The sequence below is a fragment of the Bufo gargarizans genome, chromosome 6, assembly GCF_014858855.1.
Source record: "Bufo gargarizans isolate SCDJY-AF-19 chromosome 6, ASM1485885v1, whole genome shotgun sequence".
In the NCBI taxonomy this organism is placed as follows: domain Eukaryota; kingdom Metazoa; phylum Chordata; class Amphibia; order Anura; family Bufonidae; genus Bufo; species Bufo gargarizans.
Genome location: NC_058085.1, coordinates 349,059,523 through 349,082,650, shown reverse-complemented (window position 1 = coordinate 349,082,650; position 23,128 = coordinate 349,059,523). Strand labels below are relative to the sequence as shown.

The following is a 23,128-nucleotide window of genomic DNA, read 5'->3' as shown; positions in this document are numbered from 1 at the left end:
TTCTGAATACAGAATGCATAGTAAACTAGCGCTGGAGGGGTTAAAAAAATAAAATAAAATTTAACTCACCTTAGTCCACGTGATCGCGAAGCCCGGCATCTCCTTGTGCCTCCTTTGTTGAATAGGACCTGTGGTGAGCATTAAATACAGGTAAAGGATCTTTGATGACGTCACTCCGGTCATCACATGGTACGTCACATGATCTTTTACCATGGTGATTCACGTGGACTAAGGTGAGTTAAATTATTTTTAATTATTTTTTTAACCCCTCCAGCGCTAGTTTACTATGCATTCTGTATTCAGAATGCTATTATTTTCCCTTATAACCATGTTATAAGGGAAAATAATAATGATCAGGTCTCCATCCCGATCGTCTCCTAGCAACCGTGCGTGAAAATCGCGCCGCATCCGCACTTGCTTGCGGATGCTATGCAATTTTCACGCACCCCAATCACTTCTATGGGGCCTGCGTCTCGTGAAAATCGCACAATATAGAGCATGGTGTGATTTTTACTCAACGCACAAGTGATGCGTGAAAATCACCGCTCATGTGCACAGCCCCATAGAAATTAATGGGTCAGGATTCAGTGCGGGTGCAATACGTTCACCGCACGCATCGCACCCGCACGGAAAACTCGCCCGTGTGAAAGGGGCCTTAGAGTGTCACAGAGTATCTTCAGCAGGTTGTAACAAAGATACATAGAGAGACTGGAAAAGTCTCATAAAGGCATAGAAGTAAACGTCCTTTGGCCCCATCCCACACCGATGACCGCTTCATTGCGAACAATACCCTGCAGAACCGGATGATAAATGTCACACAACTCCAAGCACATTTAATGGAAGTGAGAGGCACTAGTATCGAGCGAGCACATCGCAGTGTTTGGCCGAATACTGCGTGTACTCAAGTACAATTTAATACAATGAAAGTCAATAGGAGACCCGAGCAGCAAACCAGGCACCCCCTGCGCTGAAGAAGAGAGGGTGTCTGGTTCATAAAAAAAGGCTAGAAATTGATGGAAACCCCATCAAAATGGTTTGGAAACAGCATTAGGAGAATGGCTGGATGCATCTTGAACTCCCATTACCTATGACATACAATAGACAACCACACAAAGGCTATATGCCAAAAGCCAGGTATGTGCCCAATCTATCCATGAGACAGATACAGTCAGCATACCTTACAATGGCAGCCTTGTGCACTATGAGACATTCCAAACCAGCTCTCATCTGACTGAGAGCCAATAAGCCTCAAAGCTGCTTCATATCTGTTGGATGGCTTGGGTGGACCTGCGCACCTAGATCAATATCATTAGGGTGACAAACAGTTTTCTGATTATCCTAACATAATATTGAATAACCTTTCTATACAGTTTTGTCATGTAAACTCATTTGCATAAATATGGGCATATGGGAAAGACATGCAAATGAGCAGAATCTGCCTTGTTTTTCAGCTGAAAAACTATTTGCATGGAAAATTCGCTATAAAAATTCGCGATTAGAATATTCGCAATCTACACTACTCATGAACAGTGCAATTTTTAACTTTTTTTTGTGAACCAGACACTCTCTTCTCTTCTGAGCAGGGGGTGCAGGGGGTTCTCCCATTGACTTCCATTGTGCTCGGTAGAGCACACAAGCACTTTAGTGCTCGATCAACACTAAGAGACACTCAAGTGTCACGTCAGACCATTCGAAACCATCTATATCAGCATGGTCTGCTTGCTAGATGACCTGCAAGCGTACCTGACCACACCATCAGACACAGACGTCATCGTCTTGCATGGGCCAGAAAACATCTATGCTGGAAGAGGGACCAGTGGACCTCTGTGCTGTTCACGCGAAATTTGATACATGCTGAGCAGAAATGATGGCCACCAACGATGTTGGAGACATTAAGGAGAGCGATATGAATCAGCCACTGTTGTCACCAGACGAGCCTTTGGTGGTGATGGTGTTGCAGTGTGGGCAGGTGTGTCTAGTCAATACAGAACTGCCCTACACTTTGGTACAGTGACAAGCCAATACTACTTGAATAACCTCATTAATCCAGTCATTGTGCCTCTGCATCAACAACACAGGCCTAATTTAACCTTTATGTAGGACAATGCGCCACCTCCTCGAGGTCGCATCATTAGGGAACGGCTGCTGGAGATTCGGGTACCTCAAATGGAGTGGCCTGCACTTTCTCCAGACCTAAATCGCATTGAAAACCTATGGGATCAGCTGAGTCGCCGTGTAGAGGCTTGTAACTCTGTTCCCCAGGGCCACCCTTCAAGAAGAGAGGGATGCCATGCCTCAGCAGACAATAAGTCGACTTGTGAACAGCATGAGACATCATTGCCAAGCTGTAATTGATGCTCAAGGCCCTATGACAAGTTTTGAGACATTGACATTGTTTGTGGGGGTATACCCATCACTGTTTTTGGCTTTTGTTTCAATAAATTGTTTGAGATGAGGAAATCACTATTGCTGCTTCTACTTAAATGCCCTACTTTCATGATATAATATCACTGTAGCGAGAACTTTTTACGCTTTCCATAAATTTCACACGAAAGCCAAATATCGTTACTTTTTTGTGAGTAGTGTAGAGTTTGCTCCAGAATAGATATATTTTTGGGAAGACAAAACAGACATGTCAGAAGTGACAGGCCCTCTTTAAACAGAAAATAATATTCCTCATCTCAAGCTTCTTCTTCGGCTGTGTCCACATCTGTGTCGTAGGCTAGGAGTCTCTGTCATGGGTTCCGCACATAAAGCTGAACAGAGTAGCACAGCATGATGCACTATTTTTTCCCATAAAATTCCATCCTAATAAACTCCATTAAAGTCAGCGGAGTTCGTAAAGGCGGTGCTAGTGTTTGCCTTTTGATAGATCAGGATCATTCTTTTTGTTATTATGCTCCTATAACAAAGCAGCAGTGAACAATATTGTACAATTATGCCCCATTATAAAGTTTGATCACTCAATATGGATATTTAACAAGTAAGGGCGGGTTCGCATTTGCGCTATAGAATTCTGTTATAATGGAATAAAACTGAATTTTAGGACAGAATGCAAAACGGAAGCCTTTAATACATGTCTATGGCCACAAATAACGGTTCAGTTTTGTTCCGTTATACATAACAGAAAAAATAGTCTTGATTGACAGGAGCAAAATGGAATGCCTCTTAAAGACTTCTGTTTTACCTTCTGTCTTAAAATTCCATTATATTTCATTATAACTGCTATAACGGAACCCTATAACGGAATTCCATAACGCAAAGGGTAACCCGCCCTTACTGGTTCTTGGTGCATACCAGCAATGTGATATTACATTGATAGAAGCTTAAATCTTTTTTGCATTTACAAAGTGGTCAAGTTTCTGTTTTTAATACTTTCTTATATTTCAGATGAACATGCAGTTACAGAATACAATTCCCCTTGCAGCGGAGAAGACAAAAGTAACACAAATCAAGGTACGGTAGCAAAAGAAGAATATAGAAGTTTTGTTTTGTTTCGTTTTTACTTAACCACTTAAGGACCACAGGTTTATACCCCCCTAGTGACCAGGCCCTTTTTTACAAATCGGCACTCCACAACTTTAGCGGTTTATTGCTCGGTAATGCAACTTACCACCCAAATGAATTTTACCTCCTTTTCTTCTCACTAATAGAGCTTTCATTTGGTGGTATTTCATTGCCGCTGACATTTTTACTTTTTTTGTTATTAATCGAAATTTAACGATTTTTTTGCAAAAAAATGACATTTTTCACTTTCAGCTGTAAAATTTTGCAAAAAAAACGACATCCATATATACATTTTTCGCCAAATTTATTGTTCTACATGTCTTTGATAAAAAAAAAATGTTTGGGCAAAAAAAAAATGGTTTGGGTAAAGTTATAGCATTTGCAAACTATGGTACAAAAATGTGAATTTCCGCTTTTTGAAACAGCTCTGACTTTCTGAGCACCTGTCATGATTCCTGAGGTTCTACAATGCCTAGACAGTAGAAAACCCCCACAAATGACCCCATTTCGGAAAGTAGACACCCTAAGGTATTCGCTGATGGGCATAGTGAGTTCATAGAACTTTTTATTTTTTGTCACAAGTTAGCGGAAAATGATGATGATTTTATTTTTTTTATTTTTTCTTACAAAGTCTCATATTCCACTAACTTGCGACAAAAAATAAAAAATTCTAAAAACTTGCCATGCCCCTCACGGAATACCTTGGGGTGTCTTCTTTCCAAAATGGGGTCACTTGTGGGGTAGTTATACTGCCCTGGCAATTTAGGGGCCCAAATGTGTGAGAAGTAGTTTGAAATCAAAATGTGTAAAAAATGACCGGTGAAATCCAAAAGGTGCACTTTGGAATATGTGCCCCTTTGCCCACCTTGGCAGCAAAAAAGTGTGACACATCTGGTATCGCTGTACTCAGGAGAAGTTGGGGAATGTGTTTTGGGGTGTCATTTTACATATACCCATGCTGGGTGAGAAAAATATCTTGGTCAAATGCCAACTTTGTATAAAAAAATGGGAAAAGTTGTCTTTTGCCAAGATATTTCTCTCACCCAGCATGGGTATATGTAAAATGACACCCCAAAACACATTCCCCAACTTCTCCTGAGTACGGCGATACCAGATGTGTCACACTTTTTTGCTGCCAAGGTGGGCAAAGGGGCACATATTCCAAAGTGCACCTTTCGGATTTTGCAGGCCATTTTTTACACATTTTGATTGCAAAGTTCTTCTCACACATTTGGGCCCCTAAATTGCCAGGGCAGTATAACTACGCCACAAGTGACCCCATTTTGGAAAGAAGACACCCCAAGGTATTCCGTGAGGGGCATGGCGAGTTCCTAGAATTTTTTATTTTTTGTCGCAAGTTAGTGGAATATGAGACTTTGTAAGGAAAAAAGAAAAAAAAAGAAAAATCATCATTTTCCGCTAACTTGTGACAAAAAATAAAAAATTCTAGGAACTCGCCGTGCCCCTCACGGAATACCTTGGGGTGTCTTCTTTCCAAAATGGGGTCACTTGTGGCGTAGTTATACTGCCCTGGCAATTTAGGGGCCCAAATGTGTGAGAAGAACTTTGCAATCAAAATCTGTAAAAAATGGCCGGTGAAATCCGAAAGGTGCACTTTGGAATATGCGCCCCTTTGCCCACCTTGGCATCAAAAAAGTGTGACACATCTGGTATCGCCGTACTCAGGAGAAGTTGGGCAATGTGTTTTGGGGTGTCATTTTACATATACCCATGCTGGGGGAGAGAAATATCTTGGCAAAAGACAACTTTTCCCATTTTTTTATACAAAGTTGGCATTTGACCAAGATATTTCTCTCACCCAGCATGGGTATATGTAAAATGACACCCCAAAACACATTCCCCAACTTCTCCTGAGTGCGGCGATACCACATGTGTGACACTTTTTTGCTGCCTAGATGCGCAAAGGGGCCCAAATTCCTTTTAGGAGGGCATTTTTAGACATTTGGATCCCAGACTTCTTCTCACACTTTCGGGCCCCTAAAAAGCCAGGGCAGTATAAATACCCCACATGTGACCCCACTTTGGAAAGAAGACACCCCAAGGTATTCAATGAGGGGCATGGCGAGTTCCTAGAATTTTTTTTTTTTTGCATAAGTTAGCGGATATTGATTTTTTTTTGTTTTTTTTCTCACAAAGTCTCACTTTCCGCTAACTTAGGACAAAAATTTAAATCTTTCATGGACTCAATATGCCCCTCACGGAATACCTTGGGGTGTCTTCTTTCCGAAATGGGGTCACATGTGGGGTATTTATACTGCCCTGGCTTTTTAGGGGCCCTAAAGCGTGAGAAGAAGTCTGGAATATAAATGTCTAAAAATGTTTACGCATTTGGATTCCGTGAGGGGTGCGGTGCGTCCATGTGAGATTTTATTTTTTGACACAAGTTAGTGGAATATGAGACTTTGTAAGAAAAATAAACACAAAACAAACAAAAAATTTCCGCTAACTTGTGCCAAAAAAAATGTCTGAATGGAGCCTTACCAGGGGGGTGGGGGGGGGTGATCAATGACAGGGGGGTTATCAATGACAGGGGGGTGATCACCCATATAGACTCCCTGATCACCCCCCTGTCATTGATCACCCCCCCTGTAAGGCTCCATTCAGACATCCGCATGATTTTTTACGGATCCATGGATACATGTATCGGATCCACAGAACGCATGCGGACGTCTGAATGGAGCCTTACAGGGGGGTTATCAATGACAGGGGGTAATCAGGGTGATCACCCCCCTGTCACTGATCACCCCCCCTGTAAGGCTCCATTCAGACATCCGCATGATTTTTTACGGATCCATGGATACATGGATCGGATCCACAAAACATATGCGGACGTCTGAATGGAGCCTTACAGGGGGGTTATCAATGACAGGGGGTGATCAGGGTAATCACCCCCCTGTCACTGATCACCCCCCCTGTAAGGCTCCATTCAGACATCCGCATGATTTTTTACGGATCCATGGATACATGTATCGGATCCACAAAACGCATGCGGACGTCTGTATGGAGCCTTACAGGGGGGTTATCAATGACAGGGGGTGATCAGGGTAATCAGGGTGATCACCCCCCTGTCACTGATCACCCCCCCTGTAAGGCTCCATTGAGACATCCGCATGATTTTTTACGGATCCATGGATACATGGATCGGATCCACAAAACGCATGCGGACGTCTGAATGGAGCCTTACAGGGGGGTTATCAATGACAGGGGGTGATCAGGGTAATCAGGGTAATCACCCCCCTGTCCCTGATCACCCCCCCTGTAAGGCTCCATTAAGACATCCGCGTGATTTTTTACGGATCCATGGATACATGGATCGGATCCACAAAACGCATGCTGACATCTGAATGGAGCCTTACAGGGGGGTTATCAATGACAGGGGGTGATCAGGGTAATCAGGGTGATCACCCCCCTGTCACGGATCACCCCCCCTGTAAGGCTCCATTCAGACATCCGCATGATTTTTTACGGATCCATGGATACATGGATCGGATCCACAAAACGCATGCGGACGTCTGAATGGAGCCTTACAGGGGGGTTATCAATGACAGGGGGGTGATCAGGGAGTGTATATGGGTGATCACCCGCCTGTCATTGATCACCCCCTGTAAGGCTCCATTCAGACGTCCGCATGTGTTTTGCGGATCCGATCCATGTATCCATGGATCCGTAAAAATCATGCGGACGTCTGAATGGAGCCTTACAGGGGAGTGATCAATGACAGGGGGTGATCAGGGAGTGTATATGGGTGATCACCCGCCTGTCATTGATCACCCCCCTGTAAGGCTCCATTCAGACGTCCGTATGCTTTTTGCGGATCCGATCCATGTATCCGTGGATCCGTAAAAATCATACGGATGTCTGAACGGAGCCTGACAGGGGGGTGATCAATGACAGGGCGGTGATCAATGACAGGGGGGTGATCAGGGAGTTTATATGGGGTGATCATGGGTGATCAGGGGTTTATAAGGGGTTAATAAGTGACGGGGGGGGGGGGGTGTAGTGTAGTGTTTGGTGCGACTGTACTGACCTACCTGAGTCCTCTGGTGGTCGATCCTAACAAAAGGGACCACCAGAGGACCAGGTAGGAGGTATATTAGACGCTGTTATGAAAACAGCGTCTAATATACCTGTTAGGGGTTAAAAAATTCGGATCTCCAGCCTGCCAGCGAGCGATCGCCGCTGGCATGCTGGAGATCCACTCGCTTACCTTCCGTTCCTGTGAGCGCGCGCGCCTGAGTGCGCGCGTTCACAGGAAATCTCGCGTCTCGCGAGATGACGCCTATTGGCGTTAGTGTGACCTGGGAGAGCCGCCGCGATGACGCCTTTCGGCGTTAGCGCGACGGCAAGCGGTTAAAGGGGTTGTCTCACTTCAGCAAATATAATCTATCATGGAGACATATCCCAGATAGCAAGTAATTGTGCTGCAAGTTTGAAAATGACTTGCTAAGCTATTGCCAGACTTGCCAAGCTTCACAAGTATGTTGCAAACTTGCAGCAAGTCTGCTCTGCAAGTCTCTAGATTAACCTGCTTTTGCAAACTTGCTGCAAGTTCTCGTTAAGTTATGTGTGCAATAGTCATCCCACCACAGGGGTCACTGTGGCTGAATATTCTTTCCATGCTTCCTGCTGTAAGATTTTTCTTTCATTGGTCTTGGCAGCCATTTTACATTAACTTTGGCAGTGGTGTGAGGTAAGATGAGTGGAAACTGAGGTCTGATATAAAGTTCAGTGAGGTAGAAATCATGGATTTACTAAGCATGATATGATAGACTCAGACACCCCCCCTCTATACAGAACTGCTGTCTGAGGCGAGAGACTGCAGCGTGCTGTCTGAGGCGAGAGACTGCAGCGTGCTGTCTGAGGAGAGAGACTGCAGCGTGCTGTCTGAGGAGAGAGACTGCAGCGTGCTGTCTGAGGCGAGAGACTGCAGCGTGCTGTCTGAGGAGAGAGACTGCAGCGTGCTGTCTGAGGAGAGAGACTGCAGCGTGCTGTCTGAGGCGAGAGACTGCAGCGTGCTGTCTGAGGAGAGAGACTGCAGCGTGCTGTCTGAGGAGAGAGACTGCAGCGTGCTGTCTGAGGCGAGAGACTGCAGCGTGCTGTCTGAGGCGAGAGACTGCAGCGTGCTGTCTGAGGCGAGAGACTGCAGCGTGCTGTCTGAGGCGAGAGACTGCAGCGTGCTGTCTGAGGAGAGAGACTGCAGCGTGCTGTCTGAGGAGAGAGACTGCAGCGTGCTGTCTGAGGAGAGAGACTGCAGCGTGCTGTCTGAGGAGAGAGACTGCAGCGTGGGGTCTGAGGAGAGAGACTGCAGCGTGCTGTCTGAGGAGAGAAACTGCAGCGTGCAGTCTGAGGCGAGAGACTGCAGCGTGCTGTCTGAGGCGAGAGACTGCAGCGTGCTGTCTGAGGCGAGAGACTGCAGCGTGCTGTCTGAGGCGAGAGACTGCAGAGTGCTGTCTGAGGAGAGAGACTGCAGCGTGCTGTCTGAGGAGAGAGACTGCAGCGTGCTGTCTGAGGCGAGAGACTGCAGCGTGCTGTCTGAGGCGAGAGACTGCAGCGTGCTGTCTGAGGCGAGAGACTGCAGCGTGCTGTCTGAGGCGAGAGACTGCAGCGTGCTGTCTGAGGAGAGAGACTGCAGCGTGCTGTCTGAGGAGAGAGACTGCAGCGTGCAGTCTGAGGAGAGAGACTGCAGCGTGCTGTCTGAGGAGAGAGACTGCAGCGTGCTGTCTGAGGCGAGAGACTGCAGCGTGCAGTCTGAGGCGAGAGACTGCAGCGTGCGGTCTGAGGCGAGAGACTGCAGCGTGCGGTCTGAGGAGAGAGACTGCAGCGTGTGGTCTGAGGCGAGAGACTGCAGCGTGCTGTCTGAGGAGAGAGACTGCAGCGTGCTGTCTGAGGAGAGAGACTGCAGCGTGCTGTCTGAGGAGAGAGACTGCAGCGTGCTGTCTGAGGAGAGAGACTGCAGCGTGCTGTCTGAGGAGAGAGACTGCAGCGTGCTGTCTGAGGAGAGAGACTGCAGCGTGCTGTCTGAGGAGAGAGACTGCAGCGTGCTGTCTGAGGAGAGAGACTGCAGCGTGCTGTCTGAGGAGAGAGACTGCAGCGTGCTGTCTGAGGAGAGAGACTGCAGCGTGCTGTCTGAGGAGAGAGACTGCAGCGTGCTGTCTGAGGAGAGAGACTGCAGCGTGCTGTCTGAGGAGAGAGACTGCAGCGTGTGGTCTGAGGAGAGAGACTGCAGCGTGCTGTCTGAGGAGAGAGACTGCAGCGTGCTGTCTGAGGAGAGAGACTGCAGCTTGCACCTTCCTGTCTCCTATTGCTGCCCTGCACAGACCTCCTGCCCCTACTTCTTATATGAATCCCCCTCAGGGCCCCTTCCACCTACTTGCTGTGTCCACCCTTCCTGTGCATCCAGGGCCCCGTGCCCCTGTCTCACTACTATGCCTGTTATTATGGGGGCATCTCAACCTTCTAATGTCACAGGGTCATGTGACTGTGCCCCCCACCCTGTACTGTGCCCCTTACCTTGTACTGTGTCCATTTATACCCTGCATTGTGCCCTCTTAACACACCCTGTACAGTGCCCCTATGGCGGTGTTATCACTGTATGGCGGTGGTATCCAATAACTGGATGGCCATAACTGCATCCCTTTCCCTGCCCACAACGCTTTATTAGACCTGATGCATGAACAGGAAAAATATGCAAATTGCGGTGCTAAGGACCTTTGCTCCTCAATTTGTTTAAAAAATACGCCTAACATAGACGTATTTCTGTATAATAAATGCCCCCTAATTGTATTATTATTCGGGGGTAGGGCTAATCTCTTCATATCTTATAATTCTAGTGTATTATACTGTGCCTTGTATTTCCCAGTAGATAAATGATCCTTGGGACACAGTCCTCACCCCTGACCACCATGACCAGGCAGCGCTCTGTCAGTACATGGTGGCCTCCCCTCCGCTGTGTACTGGGGCTTATTCTGACACTAGGACTGGGTTCACATGACATTTTTGACAAAAATATATACATTAACACATGCCTGGAGTGATGCACATTGTATACATAAAACCAATATGAAAAACATGATGTGAACACACTGGGAGGGGGGCTGCTAAAATTTTCTGTGGGGACCAGTCAGTTCTAGCTACATCACTGCACAGCTCCTTCTCTCCTCCAGGCCCGGCCCAGCGGTGACGTTGTGACATGTGTCTCACTGCTGCAGTGGGCCAGAGGAGAGGAGGTTAGTGAATGACAGGACCGCCGGCTCCCATGGGCTCCAGCAATGATAGGTATGTGAGGGGGCCACTAGGGGATCATTAGATTGTGCAGGCCCCTTACACAGTATATTGACCCCCAGTGCCCCCATTTAGTATAATGATCCCTATACAGTATAACTCCCAGTGTGGGGGTGACTGGGGGTTATTATTCTGAATGGAGGGCCACTGTGGGGTCATTATACTGTGTGTAGGAGAACTCCACTCCTGGTTCAGATGGGCTTCCATATGAATTTTATAGTAAATATAGGGATTGTATTCTTCCAAGACTGCTGGAGGTCTTTGCTGAATCAATGAAGGATGGGAAGCTGCCAGATTCAATGATAGAGGCTATAATAATATTAATTCCAAAAAAAGGCAAGGACCCTTTAGATTTAGAATCTTATAGACCAATCTCACTGCTTAATGCAGATGTAAAGCTTCTTGCGAGGGTCCTGGCTACAAGGCTTTCTAGGGTCATTTCCTCTATTGTCCATCCGGATCAGAGTGGCTTTATTCAGAACAAGGGCACACATCATAATTTACATTGGCTTTTCTCTAATATTCAGGCCCCTGGGGGGACCACTCGCTCCATCCTGTCATTGGATGCCTCCAAGGCCTTTGACAGGGTGGAGTGGCGCTTCCTCTGGAAGGTTCTCGCAAGGATGGGCTTTGGGGAAAAGTTTATACGTACTCTTAGGTTACTGTACAGATCTCCAAGGGCAAAATTGAGTCTTAATGGAATCCTGAGTAGTAGTATTGATTTAAATAGAGGTACGCGGCAGGGCTGCCCATTATCCCCCTTGTTATTCGATATTTATATCGAACCCCTTGCGATGGCCATCAGGCAGATGATCAGGTTAAAGGATTTGGTACGTTAGGAATACAAGACCGTATCTCATTATATGCAGATGATGTTTTGTTTTTTATAGACAATACGGAAATTACTCTTCCTAGGATTATTCAAATGGTTAAAACATTTGGTGAGGTGTCTGGTCTTCTTATAAACTGGGCCAAGACCAGTTTGATGCCAATAGACCCCCTGCCACAGAAAGAGGTTCTTGTGACACAGTTGGACATTGTTGATACTTTTCAATACTTGGGTTTGACTATATCGCCTCGGGTTGAAAATTTTGTACAACTTAATTTGATCCCCATAATGGTAAAGACTAGAGCTAAAATAGGGATCTGACTGAGACTTCCCCTATCCAGAGCTGACCGAGTCTCACTAGTTAAAATGGTGATACTACCACAATTTCTTTACGTGCTCAGGAATACACCTATTTGGATACAAGATAAATATTTTAAACTCATGGAAAGAATAATTAATGATTTAATATGGGGAAGAAAGCGAGTTCGAATAAAGCTGGAATATTTGTACAAACCAGTGGAGTGTGGGGGTCTAAATCTCCCTTACTTTAAAGGGTACTTTATTGCAGCCCAGCTATTGAGGTGCTATGAATCAGAGAACAGTGCATTGCTAGGGAAGTTGGTAACTAGGTATGCCCACAATAACATTTTTACCTTGTTGGAATCTGGTCTATTGAAGAGTTATGAGCGAGGCTACAGAGAGACTATAAAATTACTCCTGAAAGTGTGGGCTACAACTAGGACATGGTTGAAGGTTAAGGGTTCACTTACATTTACGCCCCTCTGGCATAATTTATATTTACAAAGGCTAGATGATATTGCAGCTGACACATTTTGGCAGAAGAATAAAATTCTGTATATCTCACAGGTAGTTAAAGATAGAGAAATTAAACCATTTATAGAGATGACACATAATATAAGAAACCTTTCATGGTTTAGGTATTTTCAATTGCGCTCAGTACTATCCAGTTTGGATGATAAACGGGTGTTGAATATAGATAATTCATCTTTTTTGAATGATTGGGTAGGGGGTACACTGTCTAGAATAAAAATTTCAAATATATATAAGTTATTACTTAAGGCACGGTTTAGTGATACACAGTCACCAGGACAAAAAGCGTGGGAGGTGGATTGTCCGAACTTACAAATAGAAGGGTGGGAGAATATTTTTGTTAACTTAGTTTCACTATCCCAGAACTTCAACCATGTTCTAATACAATTTTATATTTGCCATAGATTATATATCACTCCCCTATGGATGAATAAATGTGGGTTAAGAGACACGTCTAACTGCCCTAAATGCGACTCTGTAGGAGCGGACTTTCTTCATATGATATGGACTTGTCCAGAACTTATAAACTACTGGAATAATATTAATAATCGTATTATGTATAAACTAAAAGTTCGAATCCCTTTTGAACCACAAGTATTTGTGCTTAATGATCTTTCCAAATTAAATAATCACAAGTATCAAAAGATCTTCCTGAGCAGAATATTGATGTTGGCTAGAGTCTTGGTCAGTCGGACCTGGTTTGCTCGATTCACTCCAGATATAAATACATGGATAAACTTAATTGATAAGGTAAAAAATTATGAGAAAATTATGTACAAACAGAGGGAAGCTGAGGATCAGTGGATTAAGATATGGGGTGGTTGGAGGATTGATTAGTTGAGGTCAAACTGTTTTATTTATAGGGGTTCTATTTTGACGCACCACAGGCAGGGGGGGGGGGGGGGGTTGGGGGGGGGAAACTGTATTCTGTTTTTCTATTCTGTAATGTTTTGATATATTAATTAAAGGAAAATTATAAGAAAAAAATAAAAATAAATACTGTGTGTAGGAGGGGGCATTGGAGGGTTATTATACTGTGTGAGGGGCCACCAGTGGTCATTATACTGTATTGTGGCCACTGGGGGTCATTATACCGTGAGGGAGCCACAGGGGGACATGTAAATGTAAAAAAATGCCTCAAGGGGGCCCACTTGGATTTATCGCCCAAAGGCCCACATGAACCTGGAGCCAGCCCTGTTGACGGGACATGCTTCCCATCTGAGAAAACTGTCCTATTCTAAAAGAGCTATGTATTATTACAGATCCAAGATCCAAGCATTGTAGTACAAACCGGATTCCAAAAAAGTTGGGACACTAAACAAATTGTGAATAAAAACTGAATGCAATGATGTGGAGGTGCCAACTTCTAATATTTTATTCAGAATGGAACATAAATCACGGAACAAAAGTTTAAACTGAGAAAATGTACCATTTTAAGGGAAAAATATGTTGAATCAGAATTTCATGGTGTCAACAAATCCCCAAAAAGTTGGGACAAGTAGCAATAAGAGGCTGGAAAAAGTAAATTTGAGCATAACGAAGAGCTGGAAGACCAATTAACACTAATTAGGTCAATTGGCAACATGATTGGGTATAAAAAGAGCTTCTCAGAGTGGCAGTGTCTCTCAGAAGCCAAGATGGGTAGAGGATCACCAATTCCCACAATGTTGCGCAGAAAGATAGTGGAGCAATATCAGAAAGGTGTTACCCAGCGAAAAATTGCAAAGACTTTGCATCTATCATCATCAACTGTGCATAACATCATCCGAAGATTCAGAGAATCTGGAACAATCTCTGTGCGTAAGGGTCAAGGCCGTAAAACCATACTGGATGCCCGTGATCTCCGGAACCTTAAATGACACTGCACCACAAACAGGAATGCTACTGTAAAGGAAATCACAGCATGGGCTCAGGAATCCTTCCAGAAACCATTCAGTGAACACAATCCACCGTGCCATCCGCCGTTGCCAGCTGAAACTCTACAGTGCAAAGAAGAAGCCATTTCTAAGCAAGATCCACAAGCTCAGGCGTTTTCACTGGGCCAGGGATCATTTATAATGGAGTGTGGCAAAATGGAAGACTGTTCTGTGGTCAGACGAGTCACGATTTGAAGTTCTTTTTGGAAATCTGGGACGCCATGTCATCCGGACCAAAGAGGACAAGGACAACCCAAGTTGTTATCAACGCTCAGCTCAGAAGCCTGCATCTCTGATGGTATGGGGTTGCATGAGTGCGTGTGGCATGGGCAGCTTGCATGTCTGGAACGGCACCATCAATGCAGAAAAATATATTCAGGTTCTAGAACAACATATGCTCCCATCCAGACGTCATCTCTTTCAGGGAAGACCCTGCATTTTTCAACAAGATAATGCCAGACCACATTCTGCATCAATCACAACATCATGGCTGCGTAGGAGAAGGATCCGGGTACTGAAATGGCCAGTCTGCAGTCCAGATCTTTCACCTATAGAGAACATTTGGCGCATCATAAAGAGGAAGGTGCAACAAAGAAGGCCCAAGACTATTGAACAGTTAGAGGCCTGTATTAGACAAGAATGGGAGAGCATTCCTGTTTCTAAACTTGAGAAACTGGTCTCCTCGGTCCCCAGACGTCTGTTGAGTGTTGTAAGAAGAAGGGGAGATGCCACACAGTGGTGAAAATGGCCTTGTCCCAACTTTTTGGGGATTTGTTGACACCATGAAATTCTGATTCAATATATTTTCCCCTTAAAATGGTACATTTTCTCAGTTTAAACTTTTGTTCCGTGATTTATGTTCTATTCTGAATAAAATATTAGAAGTTGGCACCTCCACATCATTGCATTCAGTTTTTATTCACAATTTGTATAGTGTCCCAACTTTTTGGGAATCCGGTTTGTATGAAGTCTGCCAGCAGGACAAGGTATACTCTTTTGAGCAGGACCCTACACTAACACTACTACCTTTTCAGTACTAGAATGCTGCACAGGAATGATGGCAGGCTGAACAAGGCACCCTTCTCTGCTCCAGCTGTTCTTTCAACCAGTGGCATGTGGGCACTTATAGCCCCCACAGGCTGCACAAATTCTGCTTATCCCATCAGCTCAGTGCACTATCGCTCCCAGCTTGCTCTGCACTGTGAAAGGCAATCTCAGTAAGGCAGCAGGAGTCCAACTCTCCTTGCAGCCTTCCATATTGCAGAACTGGTGTCCCTTGTAATAAATCACACCAAGATATTTTGAAATTGATCAGAAGTGTTATTTTATTTTAGCACATGTGGCTTAACATGCAGCCATAAAGCATGTGAACATTTTCGGCAAGAATACCTTCGTCAGACACTGTGCCGCAGTGTAGAATAGGGTCAGGAAAATGTGCACCAAGATGTGCCCTAGGGCACCAAGGGCCTGTACAGTAGAAAAGCTGTTGTATGTAGAGCAGTTGATGCCTATTGCATTCGTTTTAAATAAAATTTACTTCAGGGCCTGTATTTCCTATTTTAAAATGCTTGAGAGTTTAGCATGATTTCGAATTGGATTTTCACTTGCTGATCCTGGCAGTAACACACGTTCTGTCAAAGAATGACAACACTTACTCATCCCTCCTTTCAATGCAAGGGTGAGGGTTAGGAGTGAGAGTGCATAGCGCACGGACTCCACCTCACCGCCCTTCTAGGTGCAATCAGTATGCACACCCCCCTTTCAATAATTAGTTGTCCACATCAGAGTGCCAGCTTACATTAGCTGTAACCATCAGTGTGCTCCCTTAAATAATTGCAAAAGGGGGCAGCCAATTTTTATATGGGGCACATAATAATTTGTTGTCCACATTGGAGTTGCATTGGCGTTGGTTGTCCCCATGAGAGTGCTCCGTTATGTTGACTCCTGGCACCTCAAATGAACCTCCTAAGGGCAATGTGTTCAACCTCAATGCATGGTATTGCAATACCATCCATTTCAGTGTGAAGAGGTTAAAAAAAAAGTAGTGCATGAGGCGTGCAGTAGAGTGCATTAATCGCATGGGAGCTGCTTTGAGAGGCATGTGAGGGGGAGTTGGCTATGGCTGGAGAGGACGAAAGCTACTGTTCCATCCTCCTGTGCTCAGTGGGGAACAGAGGAGGACCCTGGGTGTCACTGGCAATTGTGGTCTGGAAGGACCAGCTACTTGTTCCGTATCCAGTCTGTGGTTTGTGGTCCCCTGCTATGCAGCAAAAAGGCAAGTGTGAGCTATCTGGTGGCTGGTGTGGGCTCATATAGTGTGCTCTATGTACACACAACTATATAGTGCTGACACTCACTCATGCCACTCCCGATATAACGATGTAGTGTACAATATCCGCCTGCTCCCCTCTCTCTCCGATCCTCCCCAGCTGCCGCGCAGCCAGAGTACTGATACTGCTGCTCTAGCAGGAGGCTGAAGGGGCTCTCAGTAAGCACAGCACAAACCACTGGTGACCAACTCAACCAGGGCTGGGCTGGCCATTGGGCATACCGGGCACTTGCCCTGGGGGCAGGTCCCGTCACTACTCAATCATCCTGATTTTGATCGACCCTGCCTGCTATGCCAAAATGGCCTGCTCTGTGCTCTCAGATAACTGGAGCCACAGAGCAGACAAAGAGAAGAGCCACTCAAGCCCAATACCAGCGGCGGACATCAGACCTCCATCTAAACCGATCGGGAAACACTGTGCGGGACACTGTGCTTGACTTGACATAAATCACCGGATACCAGTTACTCCTGGAGTAAATGAGATGCGGGGGGGGGGGGGCAGTCTGAGGGGAGACACAGGGACCAGACTGAGGGGACATGGGGCTGACTTAGGAGACACACAGGGGCCAGAATATAAGATGGAGGTGGGCAGGATATGAGGAGGAAATGTTGGTGCTGCTTGGGGTGCTGCTGCTCCAGATCAGGCTGCAGGCTCTTCAGGTAGTACACGTCCCCGGGGCTGGTATTGGGCATGGCTGAGGGTGCTAGAAGGCTCAAAGTATGGCTGATCATGAACATAGCATCAAGGTTGTTACCGCTCTCTACTTTTTCACTTCCACTCTTGGAAACCCATTGTAGGTTTGCTAGGCTAGACCTCAACTGAACAGTCCACCTATGATTTTGAGGACAGGCTTTGCCAGTCAAAAATAACTAGCCAGCTTTGGAGGCAACAAATACTAAGTAACACCATTGTAGAAATTAGTAATATTAATATAGTGGTAATATTATAATATTTCGTTTTCAAGGGTTGCTGCTTACTTAACACTCATTTATACACCATGGACCCATATTTATCCTATACTTGCTTGTCCCCTATAGAGCCACTACTATATGCGTCAAGGACCCATATTTATCCTATACTTGCTTGTCCCCTATAGAGCCACTACTATATGCGCCAACTATAGAGTCAACACTATATATACTGTGTATATATAGAGTCCCCTGTAATTAGTCGGCCGCTTTAGGCGAATGGCCCTGCTCCTTGATTGTGCTGTTTGGCCCTGCCCTCAGATTGTGACCAGGTGGGGACTGTTGGGGGCCATGTGATTGGCCTGCTTACTTCAAAATATCCAAACCTATTTTTGTCTCAGGCAGCCCTGCCCTCAACTTTGGGTTGCGACCTACTATTGGGTTGAGAACCACTGCTCTAAGTGAAGAGTAGAGCATGAACCAAGATGAGTTTTGAGGCCAAAGTGGATATTATTAGGATCCCAGCCCCTCTTAGCTAATTTAAAGAAGAACTATGAGGTGACTAATTTTCACCCTCCTTATAGTTTTAGACGACCTATGACAATGGGACTGTCACAGGTTGGCTCAGTAGATCAGGAAATGGGCTCTCTGCTGTGACAGGGGAGGGACTGGGTTCCCCCCTCCCTGCTCCGATCCTTCAGCACTGACTGGCGGAAAGGACGGGGGAGGGGGCGGGTATAGCTAACTCTGCCTCTTGATTGACAGAACCAGTTGTCACTCACGCAGATGGGCGGATCCAGACATAATTGTCAGGATCCGCTTTAGCTGTAGCGTCTCTGCGGTATAATGTGGCATCTCAGTATACCGAGAGCTGTAGCTTGCTGTATACTGAGCTTAGGGTGACAGGAGGACGCTAGTTTGTGTCCTCCCGTTACCCTAAGGAGAACTATGTGGAAAAGCCCTAATGCCATAGTTCTCCTTTAGGACTGCCAATTTCCTAATCATGTACTAGTTGCATCTAAGAGTTAATGTGTCTATTGATTAAAATACTTATGTAAAACAAAAATTGCGCTACTGTTAGATAGTACTGTTTAGCTGTAGAAAAGAATTTTGGTGATATGTAATAATTGTTTTTGTTTTTATTTTACCAGGCCAGTTCCAAAATCAAGCCGATAGGACAGAAATTATCTATTTTTACCATTTTATTGTACCTATTTGTACCATGTTAGTATTGGTTTAGTAAAAATTATTTTTCATGTTTTGTTAACTGTTCAACATAATAAAAAAAGTTTGTAAGATATAATGCAGTGTTATGTATTGATTTTATTATGTTTTAATGATAATTTTTATTTAGATCAGTTCTATCTCAAGGCACTCAGTGAATCCAGGTGAATTGTCAGAGAAATGGAAAAATATGGGCCAAAGTAGGTTGAATATTTGAATAGAAGATTATTTCTTCTACTTCAGTCACTTTGGGCTGGATTTTGCAGTTCACCTGACATTCACCTCTTTACTTTTTAGTGAATAGGCCCTATAAAAACTGAGAGGTACAAAACTCTTGCCGTAGAATTGCAGGGCTCTTGCCATAGAATTGCAGGGCTCTTGCCGTAGAATTGCAGGGCTCTTGCCGTAGAATTGCACGGCTCTTGCCGTAGACTTGCAGGGCTCTTGCCGTAGACTTGCAGGGCTCTTGCCGTAGACTTGCAGGGCTCTTGCCGTAGACTTGCAAAACTCACTGAGACTTGCAGAGCTCTTGCTGTAGACTCGCTACTGCAACTTTGCTCTTGCTAGAGACTTTCCAAGCAAATTTGCTGCAAGTTGAAAAAGTGTCAACTAGAACTTGTGCTGCAAGTTCTCTGCAAGTGTACAACTTGCCAGAGAATGTTTGCAGCAAGTTAACAAGACTTACAATTTAATCCTGCCACAAGTTTGTGGCAGGTTATCCTTACTATCTGGGATAGTGAATACAAGGCACTTACAATCCATCCTGCAATCCACAAGCGATGGTTGTGCTTTCACACTATAGAAAAAAAGCTCTGGCCTCTCTGACTGTGAGAACGCGCATAGGCTCCCACTTTTTCCTATAGTGTGCAAGCACGACCACTACTACTGAAATACAGGGAAGTTGTAAGCCCTGGAAATTAAGCAGAATTGCTTAATTTTTACGTCATATTCACTATAGAAATACATTTAGTATTTGGTTGGAGAAAAGTGTATGTCCCTGCACCAAACTTATCATCCAGTCTAAGCCCCTGTGATAAATCTAGTGCAGGCCTGGACAACTTGTCTAAGCTTACGCCATCTTTAGAATTAGTAAATCAGGGCCAATATGTCTCTCAAGGTATAAATTGAGACTATTTCTGAGGTAAATTTACTGTACATTATATTTTGTATTAGTCAATATTGTCAGCTAGTTATTGTCAGTTGCTGATACCATTTGGGCAGACTTACCAAAACTGTCAAAAAGAAAACTTGTCTTGTTGTCAATAGCAACCAATCAGAGCCCATCTTTCATTTTACCAGAGCAGTTTAAAGAATGAAAGCTGAGCAGTGATTGGTTCCTATGGGCAGCAAAGACCGTTTTGATATATGAGGCCCACTGACTTCTTTTCTGCTGATGAAAAATACATTTTGTGGTCAAATACAAGTTTGGAGAATTTAGGATGAATAAGTTATAATGTGATTGAGATAAAACCTGACGTCTTGATGATGAGGAATAACATAAGGAATTTTTTTTCTGTTTCATAAGATGGCTCTGACATACTCACTTTTATTCCAGGCACAGAATCCAAAAATTAAAGACGATGGATCACTATAATGTGACCGTAATGATGAGAGGACTACAGTCTTCAGTAAAGAAGATCCATTCTGGATCCATTGTAGAAAACCTAAATAAATAAAATATTTACAGTTATATCCAAAAGATCTAAGATCAATGTGTTCTCTGTAATATAAGACAATTCTGACTCCAAATATGCCATAACATCCTTCCTGCCGTCTGTTATCCAGATATGGCCACCAGTTACAGAAATGGATAATGGAGCTTAAAGGGGTTCTTTGGGAATTAAGAAAATGAAAATATCTAAATATTACTTTATCCTAAATATATTCCCAAATACCTTTCATTAGTTATAATGGCTTGTTTTGTCCAGGGAGCAATCAGTAGGAGAAATAAAATGGCTGCCGTCCTATTAGTACACACAAGACCTGTCCTAATCACACAGAAGTTACTTCAGAACTATGAGCCAAAGAGCTGTCTCATCCTCCTCTCTGCTCTGCTTGTCAGGGATTATGAACCTGAATACAGCTGATAAGATCTTAAGCTGAATCTCTGTAGGAATGGAGTTCATGAGAAGACATGAAGTACAGAGGGGATGGACAGGACAGACTGTGGTAATGTGAGGATTAGAGATGAGCAAAGTTTTAAAAAATTTGATTCAGATGTTTCACAGAATTTTCCCCAAAAATGTACTTCAATGTGTATTGCAGCAACATGCATAGCTAGTCCTTTCTGGTAGTAAAACAGTTACTGTGCATCAGTATGCCAGGCAGGTCACATACAGTATATGGATGTGCGTGCATTAGCGTGTGTCCCTATTAGGCTCAGTTCACCCTTCACTTATTTGGTCATTTATGGGTCCAAAATACAGAACCGGGCAGATCTTTTCATATCTTATTTGAGAGTAGGATTGGCTTCTGATTTTGGCTCACTATGCAGTAAGTGCTGGAATTACTGTAACTGACCAAATAACTGAAGTGTGAATTTAGCCTTACAGGTCAATGTTAGTGTCGGGTATAATGTACTTAACCGTGCAGTGGCCCAAGATTCTACTATAGAAAAATCTCTTTTAACATGGTCTGCTGTTTCCACATAGATTGCTAGACAACCTGGTGTGTTAACACACTGATTCTACCAGATTGGAAAAGAGCACTTTCATCTCACTGTTGTTGGTGTGTCCACATTGATTGACATATAAGCTATTGTGTTACCCACTCAAACTCCACTATAAATAATTGATCAGTATTGGTAAGGTAAAAAAAAAAACAGAAGTGGGTCCAAAATAGTGATGATGTCAAGGAAGTACTTGCATGTCTTCTGTGTTATGGACCCTCTACTGCTTTTGGCTTTCAAATCATGAGAAAATCCTGATGCAAAACACTGACTGTGGGATAGAGGCCTTATGGATACTCAAAAGTAAGGATCTGTTGTGGTTTTGATTTTTCAGTTCTTCTGACAGATCAGGAGAACGTCAAAATAAACTGTGATGTCAACAACGCCAAACAGTGACACTAGTAGCCCCGTCACAGAGTGGTGAGAGTGGCAACAGCAAGAGTAGTCAACACAGTGGTCCAGTCACAGAGTGGTAAGGGTGCCAACAGCATGAGGAGTCATCATAGTGGCCCAGTCAGAGAGTGGTGAGGGTGGCAACAGCATGAGGAGTCAACATAGTGGCCCAGTCACAGAGTGGTAAGGGTGCCAACAGCATGAGGAGTCATCATAGTGGCCCAGTCAGAGAGTGGTGAAAGTGGCAACAGCATAAGGGGTCAACATAGTGGCCCCGTCACAGAGTGGTGCGGGTGGAAAGAGCAGCGACAGTAACAGCTCAAGATGGTGGCAGTAGGAGAAGATGGCAGCAGGTGTGTCGCATCAGACAGATGGCAGCATCAGAATAATAAAGCACGTGGCCAGAGTAATGGGCCATTTTTCACAATGTTTTGGTGTGGTTGCCAGAATGATCTAGTCTGATGCATCAGGCACTGGTGTGTGGAAATCCTGGCTGATCCATGCCTCTCAACATTTCTGTTGAAAGGTGATTTTCTCTTTGGAGTAACTATGCCTCCCACTGCACTAAACACCCACTCTGATGCCACACTACTGGTTGGGCAGGAAAGCTCGCCCAGGGCAAACTCAACTTGTTGCGGCTGCAATTCAAGTTTGGCTGCCCAGTAGTCCAGGGGATCTTGGATCTGACAGAGTACACTCCAAGTATGCCACCACCTGCTGGTACATGTTCTGCTCCATGTACTGCTGCTGCTGGGTGGTTTCTTCAATAGGTGGGTGAAGAAAAGTGCTCATTAGAGATTCAAGACTTAAGTTGCTGCTGATGGAGCTGGTGCTGCTCCTGCCCCCCCCCCCCCCCCTCCAAAAGTCATGGAAGTGTAGCGTGAGTGCAGAGGGTTTCTCGGTCAGACTTTCATGAGGAAGGGCAATGGCTCACATAGGCAGCGACCAACTGACTACATAGGATGTCTCGATAGTAGTTGAGTTCATCCTCCCTCTCAGCAGGTGGAAAAAAGATAACCATTTTGGACCGGTAGCGAGGGTCTAACATGGTGGAGAACCTGTAGTCATTCCTCTGCAAAATAGGTATAATGTGGCTGTAACTACACATGCAACTCAGCATGCTTCGCATGCATCTGGCCATTTGCCCAAGGGAATCAGAGGGACTCCCTGCCCCCATTTCCACTGCATACTGCCACAGTGTGTCGGGGTCATCTTCCTGG

General features: G+C 44.7%; 1 protein-coding gene across 6 annotated transcripts in view; it reads left to right on the top strand.

Annotated features, from left to right (window-relative positions):
• Positions 1-20,537, top strand: part of LOC122940143 (alpha-2-macroglobulin-like) — a 201,401-nt gene extending 180,864 nt beyond the window's left edge. For 5 of the 6 annotated variants that reach the window (XM_044296538.1, XM_044296535.1, XM_044296536.1 and 2 more), the window contains 2 exons: positions 3,391-3,456; positions 18,775-18,913. In XM_044296538.1, coding sequence (XP_044152473.1) covers positions 3,391-3,456; positions 18,775-18,863 — 155 coding nt within the window. In that variant the 3' untranslated portion in view covers positions 18,864-18,913. Of the gene's footprint in view, positions 1-3,390; positions 3,457-18,774; positions 18,914-20,402 lie in introns of those variants that run through there. The other variant, XM_044296537.1, reaches the window with a different exon arrangement.
• Positions 20,538-23,128: the final 2,591 nt, after the last annotated feature.